At 38.6% G+C, this 20015-nt stretch overlaps 1 protein-coding gene across 2 annotated transcripts; it reads right to left on the reverse strand.

Moving 5' to 3' along the window:
* Positions 1-866: 866 nt before the first annotated feature.
* On the reverse strand, positions 867-10840 carry NSMCE4A (NSE4 homolog A, SMC5-SMC6 complex component). 2 transcript variants are annotated; one of them, XM_063307284.1, is made up of 11 exons: positions 10517-10840; positions 9822-9902; positions 7491-7627; positions 5674-5816; positions 4056-4155; positions 3536-3626; positions 2861-2955; positions 2176-2224; positions 1938-2026; positions 1122-1203; positions 867-992 (listed from the first exon to the last, which is right to left on the reverse strand). In XM_063307284.1, the coding sequence occupies exons 1-10, from the start codon at positions 10710-10712 to the stop codon at positions 1150-1152; spliced, it is 1035 nt and encodes a 344-aa protein (XP_063163354.1). In that variant the 5' UTR covers positions 10713-10840; the 3' UTR covers positions 867-992; positions 1122-1149. The 2 variants fall into 2 exon arrangements, with proteins under 2 accessions (XP_063163354.1, XP_063163353.1); XM_063307283.1 differs by having other exon boundaries at positions 1117-1203.
* Positions 10841-20015: the final 9175 nt, after the last annotated feature.

Raw genomic sequence — 20015 nt, forward strand, 5'->3', positions numbered from 1 at the left:
TTAATGATATCTGATTTATTAAAGAATAGTATGCAAATACAGAGAAAGCTGAGAATGAGCAAAAGCGCGCCAAATACAAACTAAAAACCCTCAGCTCAAACGTAATCCCTCCCCTCGCCCTGCCGTTGCAAACTCTCTCCCCCCCCCCCCCCCCCCCAGGTGCTGGTAACCGTTTCTGCTGATGTCCTGGGAAAGGAACCTTGAACACACAAGATAACCCAAACACATTCCAATCCAGCTGCTAACATATAACAATCCCACGAGATGGAATCCTCCTTCCCTCTCAGACGAAACCCGCATCAGCCAAATGACATGCGAAACGTTACGATGTAACAGCAACATTGGAACGGTGAACGTGACAGTACCCTTCTCCTCAGCCTTTCTTTCCTCTGAGTCTTGCATTTCCACTCTCCCTTTTTCTTCCCTACACCATCATACACAAATAACGAAATTCAAAATCTAATTTTATTATGTAACTACAAATAAGATTTATAAAAGTGCATGTTCTCCTAAAATAAGGTATGATTAACACATCTGCTGCAACACAGTATAGAACAAGCTCCCGTGGGAGCAGTGGCAAGCTATCACTCTTTCCCCCTCTGGAGAATAATCAGTACCTTCCTCTGTTACTGAAATAAAGTTTTGTATTTTGTTTTTACTGTTAGCCAACTGTTTGCTTTGTGGAAAGGGGAAGTACACGTTGAAACAATGCAAGATGGACCAAATTAATGTGTAATAAGACGAAACACATTCGAAACATAAATGCGGGGGGGAAAGCCACAACAATTTGAGACTAATTTGCTGTTACAGCAAATAAACCATATACAGTATGTTGCACAATACACCATTATTATCTAGAAAACCTAGAAGCACTCCCTTTGTTCAAGCAAATATGCAATACTTAAACAGGAAAGTTTTGCTAGTTTCCTCTGTGCCTTCTCCTGCCAAGATCAGACTGATCTGTTTAAGTGTCCTCATGGAACTATGGATACCTGCATAAAAACATGAGATTGAAATTTGCAGTGGATAGACAGAACCCAAGCCAACTCTAATTTTTATCATGCTTGGTTATAAACAACGAAAGTACTATCAGAGAAATTAAACAAAAAATAGTACCTTACATTCAGAACAGCTTCATCTCATCAGTGGCTATGAGGGAGGTGGAATCATGGGCATTGAAATTTCAAATGTCTCCACAATATTCTATTTGAAAATAAAAAATTAATGTCTTTAATTCATACTCTCATATATAAAAATATGCATTAATAAACATGTCCACCTTTTCAGCTATCATTAGCTAAAATATAAAGCTGTTAAATGCAAAGTTATGTACATCACAAAGAAACAGAATATCAGACTAGCATTTATTCAACTTTACCATAATAGTACCAAACATTTTATAATGTAAATTCTGGATCTGCCTGAGTGCTGCAATTTTTTAAAATGGGAGATTATACAAAATACATGAACTGAAATATGTTGCTACTCTGGTCAAAAGCCAGTCCATCTTACTGTGATACACAAGTTGAAGGAAGAAAAGAAGGGATGGGGGAATTTTTCCCCCCACTCCAAACTACAAAACCAGTTTGGTCTAGTGGTTAAGGCAATGGGCTAGAAACCAAGAGACTGTGAGTTCTAGTCCCGCCTTAGGCATGAAAGCCAGCTGGGTGACCTTGGGCCAGTCCCTCTCCCTCTCAGCCCAACTCACCTCACAGGTCTGCTGTTGTGGGGAAAATAGGAGGAGGAAGGAGTATTGGGTATGTTCGCTGCCTTGAGTTATTTATAAAAATAATAAAGGCAGGATAGAAAATAAATAAAATAAATAAACTTGGCTTTCCATGTAATATAGATATGCTATTCCTAGGGTATTACATTTTAGGCACAGTTCAGGGATAATTAAAATAGCTTCAGGAAATGAAAGAATATTTTCATTATACCTGCCATTCTTGATAGTTAATTGATATGACTGCTTGTTTCCGTGCTTGAGTATCCTCATCATTTTTTCCTCCTTCTGGATTTAAAGGTTCTAGTAAAGTATCATATTTTTAGGAAACACATTTATATTTGTAGAAACAGAAACGCCCTTACACTAAAGCAATATAAAAATTAAGTATATTAGTCAAATTAGGACACATTAAGACATTTGTTTAAAACAATTTCTAATATTAGTTTTACCTATTACAGGAAGCTTATCTTGATCCAGTTTTATTCTTGCAAGTCCATCCTAGAAAAAACACACCTCAATTAACCCTTAAGGTAGTAATACCTATCAGAAACAATTAACGAAATCTGAAATACAGTATTTGCTAGGCTGAATTCAACAGTGCTAAGAATGGGTTCACAAAACAGATTTAGCCACAGTATGATTTATTTGGCTTAGATTAAGTGGGTTGTATGAATATAGACAATTGTGGTATATTAAATAAACCATGATTAAGTTAAGCCTTCCAGTGGGAATGGCGGACTGAACAGCTGTGCCTGCTGTTTCAGCGGGCGGAGCTGACAATGCGGTAAATTTTTTCAGGCTCAGGCAGGTTTTTCTGAAGCCCAGAAACATTCTCCAGATCAAGGACAATTGATCCATATTTCAAGTTCTTAAATATCAGACCATATTCTTTATAGTTATCAAGCTTGTTTCAAAATCAATTTATTATTAGTGTCAAAGTACAGAAATCTGGTTTTTAAAAAAGGGGTTAGTAAATTATAAACATACACCAAACTATTTTTATTAAATAAGAGGTAAGGAATTAGCCAACTAGCAGCCCTCCAACATGGATAGTTCAAATCCCATGCTTCTTTATATTTGTGCCACAATACATTTTGCTTTTTGTAACTAAGAGATAAAATTGTTTCTCCTTACCCTTATTAAGAATGAGACATGAAACATGTTTTCCACAGTTCGTGCAAAAGAATTTGGGTCAGTCACAAACTCAAGGAAGGATATTGGTGTATCGGCTGCAATATAAAAACAACGTATTTTTGATATGGATACATTAATTACCTCCAGCCTATTTTTGGTTTACTTTCCATGTTTGATTTTATCTAGCTATCATTCATATATCTATGGAAAAATCTTTCCTATTCCCATATTTAATCTTTTTCACTATTCAATTTTTTAATTTAAAGGGCAGATCTAATCCATGTTCTGCGCCAGAATGAGAACTACAAACTGAATTCTCTTAACAGGTCTTGAACATATGTTGTGTGAACATGTTTCCTACAGAAACTTATCATAACATCAGATTGAGAAGTATGTGTAGATGGAGTCAAATCAATGTAAGTGAGCATTTCCAGCACAAATACCACCTTAAAGTTAAGCTAATTGCAGAAAAAGTACAACTAAATGTAAAGTTTGTTTGAAGCATACAACCTCTTTATAACTTCATATAGTTATAACTGACCTTTTCTGCTCAAATATTTAAGTTTCTTCTTATGTAACATTCTCAATACCACATTTTTCCTCTCCTAGTCACCATAACAAAACTTAAAGGAAACAGAGAGGCAACTGAATGTATGTTAAATTCCATTAACTTACGCTCTTCTGCATAATAGGCTTGAAGGAATCCCAAAATCCTTTCTACTTCCTTTTCAGTAGCTTCTTGATGAGATTCTTCCATTCTCTTTAACTAAAAGAAGAATTAATTTAACAAGCTATCATTAATACAGCTAAATTTTATGGCAATATTACAGCAGTCTTTCCCTTACCATGATAATATCCTCAGACAAGGTTTTTAAAAAATGTTATGGTCTTCCTTAAAGCATACTTTATTATGGTGTCTTGTAACGTGCAAGACTTTTATCAATGTAAACTTGATTTCTGGGATAACTGAAATATATTTTTAAAAAGAGTAAACATCTGAAGCTGATGTGAAGTTTTTCCTTCACGTTCAGTTATCCCATTTCCTATGGGAAATGCAAACATCTAACAGATATGAGAATGTGCAAGAGTATTATTTATGTATCCTCCTCTGTTACTATACTATGAATTGCAATTGGAAGTTTCCCATCTCAAAATTAATGTTCTAAGCTTTGTATGTCTCGCACACATAACTCACTTGTGCAGGCATTGCTCTGTTTCCATCTGAACTTTTCTTCTTTCGTTGCCTTTCAATTCGTGGCCTCTCAGCAGGAGGATCAGGAGTAAATGTGCCCAACCTAAACCAATTAAAACATTGTAAATTCCTTATGTAACATTCCAAATAATCTGAAAACTTAACACTGTAATTCTTTTTGCAAGCAGGGCTAACAGACGGTATAAGCATATAGCAACTTAACCCCCACAAAAAAGTTTTTTGACTGCTGAGAGATTAGAATTTCTTTCAGCTTCATGCCTTCAGACCTAATAAAGTTTTGATTTGATTTTATAAAGTTCATGTCAGATTAATGCATGTAAATGCAAAGTCCTAGTCTGGTTGCTCTCAACTACACACATTTCTCACTCTTATTTCAAACTTTAAAATGTTATTATCTAAGAGCAGCAAAAGGGGACATTAATAGAAGGCCTCTAAAGCAATGTTGGAAAGAGGATCTTTTTCCAATTATGGAATAAATTAGGAGCAAAGACATTCTCCGTCCAGAAACCTCCTTGCCCCAAACCCAGTTGATGTATGTCACATGGAAGCAAGCTAGGAATGACAATATTATGAAAGATCTTTGGTTTCTTTATCTGCAGAAATCTTAAAGCCCTGTTAAATATAATATAGAAGCCAGATATTTTGCTCACTTCAACAAGTCCTCAGGAACTCCATCCTAATGGTCATTTGAACTTGCAATAGCATGAAACTTCCAGAAAATACATGCAAGGCTTCTCAAAGTGTATGAAGTGCAGAAAACAGGGCTCAAAGAATGGGGAACAGAGAAGGAGTAAACAAACACATCTAAAATAATAATTTGAAAGTTGCCTTACTTGTGCTATTCAAGTCCCAAACTACAATTAATCTACAAGTAGTCCTCGACTTACGACAACTGGGACCAGAATTTCCATTGCTAAGTGATGTGGTCGTAAAGTGTGACTGCACTGCTTAGCAACGGCAATCCCTACAGTCCTGACTGCCATAATTAAGTGAATCCCACAGTCGTTAGGTGAGGCAATTTCCTGCCAGCTTCCCACAACCAAAGTCAGTGGGGAAGCTGGCAGGAAGTTACAAGTCCCAGGGCAGCAGGTACATAAATGGCTGCTGCTGGGTCAAGGAGGGTGCGCAGCCGCACGTGAGAGGTGCCGCACAGGTTGGGGAAGGTGCACAGCAGTGCACAAGAGGCAGGCCAGGGAAGGAACGTGGGGATGAGCAAGGTGCCATGCGGGTACGCGAGAGGCATGGCGCAAGTTGGAAATGATGCACGAGTGGCCAGTGCAGCATGAGCGCAGAGGGGCTGGGGAGGCTGCACAGGTGGGAGAGACTTACTCAACAACCTGCAACCTGCCTTGCAGGCTTTCCCATTGACTTTCTGGGGAAGCTGGCAGGGAAGGTTGCAAATACTGTAGCGATCACATGACCATGGGGGGTGCTAGGATGGCTGTAACTCTGAGGACCAGTCGTAACCACATTTGTTCAGCACTGTCGTAACTTTGAATGATCGCTAAACGAATGGTCATTAGTCAAGGACTACCTGTATAGCAGAACTCCTGTGAAAGATATCACACACTGAATGGAAGGATACCACAAATAAACTCACATGAAATGAAAAACCGGTGCCCTCCTAAAGTGTTTTTTTGCTTCTTCACCAAGTTTATGCCAAGCATTATTAGGTAAGAATCCACTAGCAACCTGTTCTTCACTTTCTTCTCTTTCCAAACGATTTAGACCCATAAGTGATAACTGTAGAAGAAACATATTATGGTATCAGTTTGCATTTTAGCAAAAATTTATGACATTATTAAATTAGAATTCAAGAAGAAATATAACATTAAGATGCATGATACTTTGACAATATTTGTAATATCATGTTCATGGAATTCCATCCATGTCTGAATCTATACTGAATGATGCTATATGCATGTGTAAATAATTTGAAATACATTGCAACTTTTATCCAAAATTACAACATCCTAATCTTTGGGAAAAAAGGAAGGTCAGCAATTTATCTTTTTTCTTGCTTTTAACAGGAAATCATTATAAAATATATGGTACAAGTAATCTCTTTGCACACAGAAGACAAACCTCTCCCCCTCACACCACCTCCAAAAATGCAGAACTAGTCACATAACTTAAATTGAGGAGGCATCCAATTCTCTCCTCACAGCAGTACCAGGAACGGTTTAAATTTCCTTAGCTACTATAACACGTACTTCCAGACAAGAGAGCCGACAAATATCTGTTTTTCCAAACCCAGACTGCCCTAATTTCAGCAACTCTGGCCTGTGAACCCAGCTAAAAAAAGAGAAAATCCAAAGAAATCAGAGCAATAAGAATATAGAATATATTTACATGTATTCTACATACAATTTTCTTTAGCTTTGTTTTTCACGATTGGTGATGGAGCAGAAATGAATATTAACTGTGACACATGGCTTACAATTCTGTCAACTACCCAGTGCAGCAAAATAATTCTATCAGATAAAAAAACATCTTCAGATCACTATATTTTTGATAATATGAATAGTTTGATTTTCAATTCTGCAAGAATTCAATAATTTGAAGTTAGTGTGGGAAAACCAGGGAATAGATCATAAACTGATAGCCCAAGAGTTACAGTTTACATTTAAAATAAGCAATACGGTTCTAACTCCTGTTAAAATATATGATTAATGCAACAGCAGTCTTATCCAGCTAACAGTCTGGCTTCCATGAACTCAGGGACCTCGAGTGCACTGCATACTTTCTTGGTTTCAGGTTCACGATCAATGAAAAAGTAAAAACACAATCCAAACCTGTGCCATTCAAATAAATTGGATAAAATTTAGACTTCATGTCTCTTTTATATAGTTAAGGGTGTGCTGGTGAAGAATTTTAATTTGTTGATAGTCTTACACATAAAGGCTAGTATCAGACTATGATCTGCATTAATTAGTTAAGAAACAATAGTACAATTTGTGCTATGATGAAGCCACCTTCTGAGCAAAGCAATGGCCCTTAACTGTGAACTGAGACTTAGAAACAAAACAGCCAGAACACATTACATTTTAAAAATCAATTTTAAAATGTAATGTTAGACCTTGGGTTGTCTATCCCAAGCAAGCTATAGTCTGTGGGCCATCTGTTTCACACATTTTAAAATGCCATAATTTTGCATTACAACTGAATCAAAGTATGTCCTAACTGCACTTTAAATCTGATATTTCAGTTTATACGACTGAGAGATTTAAGTATACTTCTAAACACTGCTACCAGCTTTGCTAAAAAAGTTATTTTGTTTCACATTTAAACAATCAATACATAATGAGTTACTATAGTGAAAGTTGCCAGAGTTCATAAAAAACGATGTATACAATCAAGTTCTATTTAATAAAACAGAACTTTTTATTACTATACAACTCATCACTGCAAACTTACTAAATCTTCAGCAAATGCAGAAGGATCAAATCCTGTCATATCTGAGCGCAACTGGTTTGCTTTTTCTTTTCCTAGATTTGATGCTAAAACTAGGAACTGGGCATCCAAAGCAGCCTCCCTTGTCGAGGGCACTGTCACTGTTTTGAAAGAAGAAAAATATTTTGCTACAGTCAAAGGCAACTGAAGACAAGAATGTGATTTTCATTAATATCCAATTTCTGATGAATGCCTGTTGCTTCCAAGAGCCCCAAGTTAACTAAATAAGAATTAGTTAGTTAACCATTCAATGGAATATGCTGGAAGAAAAATATTGTATTTTTTGTGAGAATTCTGAGACAAGATATGCATTCCAATTATTTGCTTTATGATCTCCTAGAAAAATAGGGAAGTTCTATTATAATTGGCAATATTTAATAGATTATAATCTGTAAAAAATGTTGATTTAGTATAGGTCACACTAGTTGTGTATTTTTTGTTTGTGAGTATTTTAATACCTTTGTTAACAGCTTGACAATATAAGAAGATTGGACATTACTGGCATTGACACCCTACCAACATTTGTCTAGAAAATCTTGAACAAGACTAGTATCAGGACTCAGATTCACAAACATTAAGCTCTATATTTTTTGACAGATGGAAGCTTAGGAAATTTCAGAGATTCAATTTTTAAGCTATAGAATCTGAACCACATGGAAGGGGCACGCATAACTAAGTATCAGTGTCTTATTAATAATATTCCTATTAATATTATTAATAATCTTGCTCATTAAGAGAGAGGATGGGTGCTTGGAAGGGGAGAAAGAAAAAATAAACCCTTGTCTATTATCAACCTTTCAAGATAACAAGGTGAATCTATTAAGAGCAGTGTCGAGAATGACAATCACATTTTGCAATCATGTTTAAAGTATTTTATCAGCAACGCAGTGTAACCCACTGGCCAAAAACAGCAGCATGCAAGTGTACTAGAAGCTGCCACCCATCTGCAAAGGAAATAAAAGTTAGAGATAGAACCATTAGAGCCTCAACAGTGAAATAAAGATGTGCTTTATTAAAACAATTTGAAAAATTACAGATTTGTGTCTGACAATTTATCTCCAAACACTAATGGGGCTAGCTACTTCTCAGTACTGGATTTTATCAAGAAATAAGCTTAAATTCCCCTACCCTTATTACAGAAAGTAATAAGAAAAGTTCTTCCTTGAAGCTTAAGCTTTGAGGCTTGCCAATCAAAGATTGTCTTCAAAGTGCACTAAAACTACAAGAGAGCCCAAAACAAAAGAAAACCACTATTGCTCAGAACTAGATAGCTATTTGTAACTGAAAAGGCAACAAAGAGATTATTACTTTGTTGATATTACCTTGTAACATTCTTTAAACATGATCTATGCTATATGAGATGCATTCCCCATATGAGTTATCTCTGATCAGTAAGATGTGTTTATTTATTTGCCTAGCTCAGTGGGAGCTGGTCTGGAAATATGGGGCTCTAAGACCAGCTAGAAAATCTGCTGCTTAAGGTACTAAAAGGCAGTCTGAACACACAGCCTGGTTTCTTGCATTCTGTATTATTCATTTTATCTTGCCTGGGAAGATTCTGAATTTAGCTTCAAAGACTGCCAATTAATAAAGCTGCTATGTCATTATTGGTTATATGCTTAGCAGTGTTCATAGCTGCATCAGATGTATCATTTAATTAATATTTGATAGCTGTATATCATTGCCTTATTGCTTGCTTATATTATTCTATATATCATTGCTATGTTCATTATTACATTATTGTTTTGTAAAAACACGCTATGGGTTTCTGTTAATACTTAAAACAATGATAAGAACTGCTTACTGCTGATTTTCATATTTTATCACTTTATTTTTCATATTATATCCCTTGATATAACATGTCCTGGCCACCAAACATCAAAACACAGTCTATTAATAAATGACAATGACACCAATGCCTATAAACCAAAAAGAAAGTGGCATATCATTAAGACAGAAACAATTATTGAGGGAAAAAAAGAGATGAGATTGTATTTTAAATTGCTTTTAATCACAAAGGAAAATAAAGTCATTTCTCTCTCTGCTTTCCTCCTCTAGTTCCTTCAGGCCTCTAGAAAGTTACTTTTCATGCTTTCTGAAGACTAAAGAAGGCAACTATTAGTAAATAAAATCTGCTTACATTTTTCTTCACTAGAATAAGTTGAATGTATTAAATAAAAGTGGTAATGTCCCTTTGTTTGACATACATTCTTTCCTGTTTTTATTTCAAGCCCTTTCTAAGAGGAAATCAAGCACTGAAGAAATGATAAATATTCTGGGCAATTCTCATCTCACCTCCAGTAAATAGTTTATCAGCATCTTCTAGAGCCTCTGTCAATTTATCATTACTGGTGCTCAACATCAGCTCTCTGTTCTCTACAAAAACAGAAAAAAATTAATTGTTGAGATACCCAAACCAAAAAAGTCACTCTGTTAAAACCAGTATATGCACCAATTTGGAAGACAGATTTCCATTTCCTGAAGCTACAGCCACAACACGCCCAAATATTCCAGTAAGATTTAGAATACATTTTGAAATATCTTTTTTTATAAAAAGGAAGATTGTGAGCCCCCAATTAGTAACTCGAGGCATTCAGACTTCACTTCGAAGGCATCAGGTTTAAGGAAAAAATTCTCAGAAAGGTGTGAGCTCTCAATAGCTTGTCTTCCACCAGACCGCAACAACCTGGGGATGGAAGAGGTAAAAGACTGGGTGCACCTCATTCATGTTCCTCAGAGACAGGAGCGAGGATCCCAAATCAGAAGGGAAGCAGTTATTCGTGTACTGCACCGCTATCTCGCACGTTCCTCGGAGAGCCCGAGGCGCCACGCCCCCCTCTTTCCATCTCCACACCACACCGCCCCCGCCAAGCAGACGGGGCTGAGCTGCAATGACCGATCCAAGGCCACCCAGCGAGTTTCCTGGACCTGACCCCTGATCCCGGCTTAGCCCGCGCCCCTTCCCTCCTGCTCCAAGGGGAGGCACCTACGCTGAACGGTAGATATTAGTTCTCGGTACTGCTGGCGGATCAAGCGGCGCCTCGTCACGTCGCCAAAATCCTCTCCGGCAGTTTTCTCCCCAGGGAGGCCCCTGTCGGCTCCTCCCCTCCTTTCTTCTTCGCCGTCGGGGTCACAGTCGCCATTTCGGGCGCAGCCACCGACCTCTGGAGCCGACCGACGTTGCATGGGATCTCAGCGGTAGCCGGCATAGACTACAAATCCCGGTGAGCGCCGAGACGAGCCACCCCCCGGGTCCCGGCCTAGCCTCCCGCCTAACGCTGCTTTCGCTCAGCTCTTCCTTCCCGCGCAGAACTCCGGGAAAAGGGGGCGGGAAGAGGCGGAGCGAAGTCCGACACAGAGATAAAAAGTGAAGAGAGAATCCTCGATGCGAAGAAGAAAGGCGAGGTTCGCACAGTAGACTTTGGAATATGCAGACATATATTTAGCCGTCTACAGTCTGTAATTTGTAACGAACTGGCGAAAACCACTCGAAATCTTCAGCTTTCAGCGTCGCTGTAGTGTTGTTTCCCCTTGGGATAGGAATAAAGTTAGGGGAACTTTACAACAAAAAGTTGGCTCTGTCGCTGTAAAATTGTGTCGGTCAACCTATCTAAGGCCACGGATTTGATCCTCAGAAACTTTCTGGAAATGGCGACGGCAACTCGGCCGGTTCAAATCAGAATACGAATGTTGCGCTTTCCAAAGTTCGGTATTGGTGGTTCTTCCCCCATCACCTAGAAGAGAGTTTCTCAAACTCAGCCACTTTAAGATGTGTGGACTTCAACGTGCTGGCTGAGGAATTCTGGGAGTTGAAGTCCACACATCTTAGCTGAGTTTGAGAAACGCTGACATAGAAGAATGAGGAGTTGTGCGTGTTTTCTAGGAAGGCGTCTATTTACTGAGATAGACAGACAGACAGACAGACATGTTTTTTTTCGTTTTTTTTCTTTTATAATTTTGTATAACCTTTATATTTTATTTATTCTTTAAATATACATTTATTACACACTAAATAGTAATAAAACATGCAGTAGAAAATTAAGTAAGGATGTCTTGTGAAGAAATGTGCTCTTGTTTTCCTAACCTAGTTCTATCTGAGTTGCAGGGAAAGCTGCTGAGTGAAAATGCACAGACACCCAGTTCTATTATTCCATTTTGTTTCGTTTTTTAAGTAAGAGAGCTGATTTCTTGATTAGACTTTGGCAGTGAAAAAGGGTACCTCCAGCAGTGGCAACTTACAGTCATCCAACATGATGCAACTGGCATTTTAAGGATCTTGATTAAACCAAGGTGGTCTAGTCAGAAAATTAAACGGTGATAAGAATAGAGTGTGAGAAGAACAGAGGTGAGAAGAATACAGTAGAGTGTGACCAGTTATCTAGCTGTGTTGTGTTTTGCTGTTTCCTTTAGTCACAAAAATAAATTTGACCAAAAATTAAAATAATGGAAGGACGAACCATTATTATATGCTTAGTATATTTTCCCTAGTGGACAGAAATATGTTTATTTGGACATTGTAGGAGGAGAGCAATGTTAGACTATGGTGGCAAAAACTCAGAAGTCTGGTAGCATCCTTCCTCAGTCTAGCTCCTCTATTAATCTGATGAAGTGAACTGCAGCTCCTGAAAGCTTACGCCTGTTCATAAAATTTGTTAGTCAGAAAACACTCCTGATGTTTATTTGGAGTCACTCTTTAATATGGTTTACAGACTTTAAGCCACTATTTCTTCAAGCTTCAGATGGTTAACTGTATTTTAAAGTGCATAAAATAGTATTTCCTTATTCTGAAATGTATCAAATTGCATGTTAAAAACTGTTAACGAATTTTCATAATAAGCCTTTTCATAACTTCTATGAGCACTGGTCCACCATCAGTACCACTGGACTCTATATGGACATTTAGTATTTAGAAGTCACTATCAAAATACTGTTCTCAGATGGCAGTAACAATCAAGCCACACATAACTCAGAGATACGCTGCATCCTTTGTACTTTATTGGAGAGAATTAGCACACTGGCTGTGCTTGCACTGATATGATTATCCATGTTTTACTGAGCTCTTGTGATGCACAGAACCCTAAACTAACCATTTGGTTTTGCCCAACAAGCCAGCTAAATACAGCGCATAGTCGTTGGCTAAGTTTTTGTTCCTATTTATTTATTTATTATTTGTCACAGGTGACTTTATGCAACTTCAGTCAAAAGCATCTGAGCAGCCCACAAAAGCTATAATACCAATAATAACCAGCACCAACACACATACTCAATTAACTCCTCAATCCCCATCTAAACAGCCAGCGCTTAAGATCTTTGAAATAACAATGTTAATTCAAAAATTAAATTATTTTGAGCGAGTATATTTCTGGGAGCAATCAGTTCCCTAAGAGGGGACCTCTGGCAAAGGATATTTGCCTTTAAATGCCTTGCCTGCCACACTTCAGAGAAAGAAGAAACGCTCAATGTACACTTCACTGGCACCCCTTGGAGGGCAGATTCTACCTGAAATAAGCATTCTCACAGATGCCCAAGTCCCAACCTATGTGTCATCTACTCCTCAAATTGCACTTGCAAGCAAACTGGCACCAGTGCAGCTCCTGCAGTACTGAAGGGTGTATAATAATATTGTGCGGCAGCAGTGTTTCTCAGCCTTAGCAAGTTCAAGATGTGTGGACTTCAGCTCGCAGAATTCCCCAGCCAGCATGCTGGCTGGGGAATTCTGGGAGCTGAAATCCACACATCTTGAAGTTACCAAGGTTGAGAAACACTGTGTGAAAAAGGTAGTGATTGCCTTGGGAAGAAGGAAGGGAGCAATGCAATATTACGGAAGGAGAAAAGTTTACACCATCCTGAGAAAGAAGGAAATGTGAAAAAGAAACTCAGAATAACCCCACCTTGATTTTGTTTGGCAGGGAGAAACTCCAACAAGCTTTTCAGATTCTAATATTCTACCCTACATCAATAAAGAGCGTTCCTGGAATCCCTGCTGCTTCTGTTTCTTTACCCTGTCTTGAAGGGCTGTCATCCTGAGATATTCCCATTAGCCCATTCCCATTTTGTTCCAGCTGAAGTTTCTGGATGGTCTTGAAAAGTCTCTGCCTTAATATATACAGGGATATATTGGCTGTAAATTGAAAACAGTTCAGTTGCTAGAATTCTTGGGACCCAATCCTTAGATTTCCATAAATCTTGCTACAGAGAATGCTCTGAGACTCTGAATCCCCTTCAGTTCTAAGCAGCTGCTAAACAGCCTGACACCCCCCATAAGTCATCAACAAAAGTGACCTGTGCAGTTTCCACTCCATGGTTCATGTACTAGAGAATGATTTAATGTGCTTTCAGAACCCATGAGCACATTGAGGTTGGGGGGATTTTGATGTTTGTGTGATTGTGTCATGATATAAATCCCATGACTTATGTACTTACAACAGATGTTGTGATGTGAGTATCTAATTTTGGCATTTGTGTGTTGCCATTGTGTGTATATCATTTTTATGTCTCTGAGGCGTGTTATGAACACCACCATCAAGATCTTAGGATTCTTGGCTTTGTTTGCACTCTTTGATAACCAATGTTTAATTGAAAATGGTTTACTGAATTAATGCAATTGCCTCGGTTTGCACAACCATAACTTATTCACATAAGCTGGATTCGCAGAACACAGTGCTGTGCTCATTATCCATGATTAACTCAACTACAGTTTATTCATATCCTCTATTTAGGGGGTAATTTGCACAGCACCTTGAATCATAAACTAATCAAGCAGGCTGACATAATACAATTTGCCAGACCCTCTTTTCTCAGCTAGGGTTCCATGAAAAGGCGCTAGGGGTTCCATGAAAAATTGTGAGTAAAAAAAACATTTTTTTAAACTTTGTATGCTGCACAATGCCTATACCCACAGTGGTTTTGAATTTTTACATGCTGTGACTTAGATGCCAGCCATTCACGTTGCTTTTCTTGCACATGCAGTAAAATGTGGATTGTGTAGGTTAGAAATTAATTGTTTTGTGAAGTTTCTTTTTTCTTTTTTTCAGATTTTTAGGCAGGGGTTCCCTGGGACCTGAAAGTTTCAAGGGTTTCTCCAGGACTTCAGGGTTGGTGAAGATGATGGAACTTGCTGAGATGGCTTAATTGACTTCTTTGATCAGAGAAAATGCAATATCTACGTTAATTGCTGACTGGAAACCCCTTATGGACTTTTTGCAGAAAACAGAAAAAAATGAACTTATGATTTATGATTTTGATGATTAGACAGGACGGATTATAGGATGAAGAGAGTTATGTTGTAACCACAGAGTTAGGGGTAAATTTATAATTGTACTTATAACTGCTGTAACGAATATCAGACGCTATTTCATTGTATCTTTTTTCTTCCTTTTCTATTTTTCTTTTACTTTTTCCCTGCTTTCTTGCACTTTTAGCTTCCTTTTGATTTCTTTCTTTTTCTTTTCTTTTTCTTACTTTATATTAGTTTGTATTCATTTTTAACCTTCCTTTTTAAAAACCTTTAATAAAAATCATATGTGTGTGTGTATACACACACACACACAGTATATGATTTAATGACTTCAGACTGAATCACCATTACTAACTGGAGGAGCAAACTATTACAAATATGCATAATGAGCCTCCAGATGGATTAGTTGCTTTATTTTGGGTTGCAATTAAAAGGCTTATAATGCAGTGTATCTGGAGGAACATTTTAAAATGGTGTTTTTCCTGCACTAATAGTGCCGCATCTCCTTCCCTGCACCCCCAGGCTTACCCATCTCCACAGACAGTGACTTTCTCATTCCACGGTTATGTTTGTACAGTTGTCAGAGTACCAGGGCTAGAGAAGAGCTAATAATATTGAAGCATTAAGAGAGAAGCTGCTCTCATTATTCAGAAATACTCTCTGTTTATAGGCCACAAGGGTTTCAACAACTCTAAAGAAAAAACTGGTTTGACCAGACCATAGAGGGTCACAATTACACTACTAGAATCATGTATATTATGGTCACAATGATTTCACAATTATATTTTCCTTGAAAAGCTAGACTTTTTTTTTTTTACAACTAAGCATTGAGCTTTATACCAGAGCATGGTATTGTGAGTACAGGAAAAGAAGGTGTTTGGAAGGTCATGTGTATTTTTAGCAATTATACTCTGATCGTTCTCCTTGTCATTTTTTTTTTTGCTCTGTTAATTTCATGCAATATTTCTGGGCATCAAAAACTTCAACTCTTCACAGGTATGGAGTTTAAAAATTATATGAAATAAACAAACACTACAGTACTAATTTCCCACTGTGAAATCTTTTCCCAGATCAGAACCAAAAACTTGGTTTTTTGTTAACTCTCATTTTTAGACATTAGCTGCTTGCTCCTGGCACCAGCCCTGCTGAGCAAAGGGATTTCTTTTTGCTTTCCTTTTGTTTCTCCCACAAGAGTGCATGGTCTTCTGTGCCATTTGGTTGCAGAAACGCAGGCCGAGCTATCCCGCTACCCTTGCATGCAATCTGACTCTGATTCAGTAAACAGGAGCCCTGCAAACTTGGAGCACGTTTGACTTGCAGCTGCTGTCCCCATTACCAAAACTATCTGGGAGAAAAAAAGCAAGCTAAGGGTAGATGGTGTCAGAAGGATGGGATGGGAGAATGTCCAGAGTGTCTCGTGAACAGGCTGGACATCATTCAGCCTGGATCAAGTCCTTATGCATATTGTGTATCAGGCCAATCTATAGAAAAATTGAATAACGGAATTGCTTTCAAGCAATGTCTTTTCTGTGGAAAATAATGGGATGTTTCAATCATGCTTTTGTCAACTTTTATGAGTAATTATTGATTTATTCATTAGATTTATATTGTACAGTACCCTTCATCTGCAGCTTACATTGAACGTCTTCATTTTTTCCATACAACAATCCTCTGAGGTAGCTTAGGCTGAAAGAGAGTAACTGGCTCCAAATCACCCAGCAAACTTCTGCGGCAGAGGGTAGAACTGAACCTGGGTTTCCCCAACCCTGTTACAGCATCCAACTATTGTACCACACTGGCTCTCACATCTGGTACAGTTGATTCTCCAGAAAAGTTTTTTGGTGGAGATTGCTATGCTGTACAGTTTGTTTACCCAATATTATGCATGTAAACTTTAATTTTTGGCAAGGATATCACAGGTTTTAAGTATAGGCAGGTTTACTTGCTTACCATTATAATTCTGTTCATGATAAGCAGGCAAAACGAGATGTGCTTGGGTACACACACACACGCACCCATTTACAGAAATATAAATACCTATATACTGCACTTCTAAGTATACAGGACAGAAATGATATGTGTATGTACTTAGGACTGAAACCAGAAATGTATAGGGTAAAAAAAATCCATTAAGGCTATGTGACAGAAAATGACACACTAGCACCAGACCTGGTTCGGAAGCACATCGGTGCTGGCTTGTGGAACTTGCAAGGATAGACGTACTGCCTTTTCTTTGTAATATTTTCCCATTCAGTAGCTGACAGCTCCTGTAGAGTACTGACATTGCAGCTTAGAGCTCCCGGGTCAGATTCCTTACCCTTCGGTGTTATCCAGCCCAGTGTTCTCAAACCTAAGCCAATTCACATTAATAGAACCCTTTCATGTGATCGGGCGAGGGGGGGAGTCATCCCAGCACAGAGAAGGAGTGAAAGGCAGTGAAGGACTTGGGAAAATGAGGTCTCTCTCTCTGTTTTCAGTTTAAGGAAGACTAGGTAAGTACATCCTCAATCACACTTTTATAAATCCTTGATAACAGAAAGCTTAGATGGATTTTGTCAACTCAAGTTTGCAGTGTTACCAAAAAAAGACCTTTGTTTTATATTTTGTACTTCGTGCTGAAATATTCATTTTATGATCATTCTCAAATATTGGTTTGCTAGCCTACATAATGACCGAAGGAGAAAGAACATTTTGTTTTTCTGGCATATATAATTGGAATAATGTACCCATATGTCAGAAAGCCAAATAGAGGTGTTATGCCAACATGAGTTATGCTAAAGCAACTCTTGTAAAGGGGTAGGATTACTATCAGTGGTGCTTTTTTTTTTTAACTTGTAAGAGACTTAAAATGCTATTTGTTAACTTTCAGGAGTTTATTTATTGGCTTTCAATATCATACAATACAGTAAAATATAGGAAAACATTTCCAACTCCAGTATCATGCTTGGTGTTTATGATTTCCATCCACTCAAGTATGTCCTAAAAATATATGGCTTTTCTTTCTTACCTTGAGTACATCTAAAAATAAAAATACTGACACATTGCTGTAGTCTCCATGGCTATTTATCCCAAGAATATAGTATGGACAGAATTTAAATCTCTGTTAGCTCATTAATTTTGCTATGTTTTTGTCGTTAATTGAAATAGTCTCTGAAGTTTATTATAATCAAATCAATGCAATAGAGAATATTCAAACTACATTTTAAGTATACTTGTCACGCATGGAAGAAAATGATTGAACCATACTTTTTGTATTTCTCAGTATTATCATTATTCTGTATTTGTTACAAATTTATACTTACCTTTCCCCCAAGGCATTAATCAGCTTGGTTACATAAGCCGCCCTGATTTAGGCCCATCTAGTTCAACTTTCAGTTTCTCATAATAGATAATAACTTGCATTTGGGAAGCCTCAAGCACAACAATGATTCTTTCCTGCTGTTGTTTGCCTGCATCTTGATTCCCTTTGTGAACTTTCCAAAAAGAGGACATTCTGGCAAGGGGGACAAAGCTGTATCAGCATCTGATAACTCATGTGGTAGCAATGTATCCTCATACAGACTGAGTGTATGGAATGAGTCACAAGGAGTACGTTGCATGGAGAAGTCCTTATGCCACACTGTGTAGCTATTCTTCTATTACTTCTTGTTCATTATGTTTCTAGTAAGAAAAAAAGATAGGAGCAACATTCAGAAAACACTGAAAATGATGTATTCAGTTAACAATATCACTTAACTGCCTCCCTCATAACATACCATGAATGAGGTAAGATGACTGCAGAATAAAAACCCAGATTGGAAGCAACCTCTAGCCTTTCAAACTGAAAATTTGAAATAATAATAAAAACATATTAATGAAGTATATGTTCACCTTCACAGCTATAGTACATTTTCCATAATTATTGGTTTTAGTCTGGGTAGAGTACAAGTGTAAGGAATGCCTAAGACCAAATAAAAGACTCAGACTCTAAATCAAGTTTAAGCTCTGGCTTTTATTTAGAATAGAATGCACACCAGTAAAAAGCTGAGAGTGAGGGAAACGCGCCAAAAGCTGAATTAAATAGTCTCGCGCCAAACCACTCCACCCCCACACTCTCCGGGTGTGCCCCACGAGTTCCACGGAGTGACAGGTCATCAAGACTTGATAGGTGAGATGTCGTCCAGCCCCATTCGCCCCGGGCATCGCCCTGTTTATCTTCCTGTGAGGTAATGGTCCATTACCGGATGATTAGACCTCGATATTCCTCGAAAGCCCGGACGCGACCTTCCGAACCTCGCCCTGATCATTTCTTTGACAATGGTGTCAATGGTCGATTACCGGGCGATGAGACCTTGTTGTTCAATAGATCTCCCAAACCCATTACCTTCTTTGTCTGGTTTATTGCCCGCACCTCTCCAGTCATTGACATGCATCCGCGCTTTGTCATGCGAGCCGTTACGATGTCACAAACATTGCAACAGCGATCATGACATACCGCCCCCCTGAAGAAAATCAAGCCGAGGGCTTGGAGGGATATGCAACATGGAAATTGCAGACTAGCTCAGGGGCCTGAATGTCATGGGCAGCGACCCACTCAGGGTGGGGAAAGTATTTCCAGCACACTAAGTATTGGAGAGAGCCACGAAGCTTGCGGGAGTCAAGAACCTCCTTGACTTTGAAGTGCTGCTGTCCATCGATCATGACGGGTGGAGGGGGGGAGTGCGTGGATGCCACCAGGAGGGGTCACTGGCCGGCTTGAGTAAGCTGCAGTGGAACACAGGGTGCAGCCGCTTCAAATTATGAGGTAGATCCAAACGCACCGTGACCAGGTTCACAATTGTGTAACCTGAAAGGGGCCAATAAATTTGGGGGCCAGTTTCTTGGAAGGCTGAGGTGACTTGATAAATTTAGTGGAGAGATAAACCAGGTCCCCTACTCGAAAAGGCAGCTGTTGGCACCTGTGCTTGTCAGCCTGAAGTTTGTATGAGGTCTGAGCCTCATTGAGAGCGTCCTTAATGACGGGCCAGGAGTCTGCGAGTTTAGAACCCCAATCACAGGCCACCACTACTGGAGACAGGGGCTGTGGGAGCTCAGGAATGGGGACGAAGTCCCAACCCGACACCACCCCGAAGGGGGTTTGTCCCATGCTTTGATGCACAGCGTTATTGTATGCAACCTCCGCGAAAGGAAGCAAATCCACCCAGTCCTCCTGGTGGTAGTTGATGTAGGAGCGGAGGAATTGTTCAAGGGTGGCATTGAGGATCTCAGTAGAT

This window comes from Candoia aspera, chromosome 6, assembly GCF_035149785.1.
Source record: "Candoia aspera isolate rCanAsp1 chromosome 6, rCanAsp1.hap2, whole genome shotgun sequence".
Taxonomy (NCBI): Eukaryota; Metazoa; Chordata; class Lepidosauria; order Squamata; family Boidae; genus Candoia; species Candoia aspera.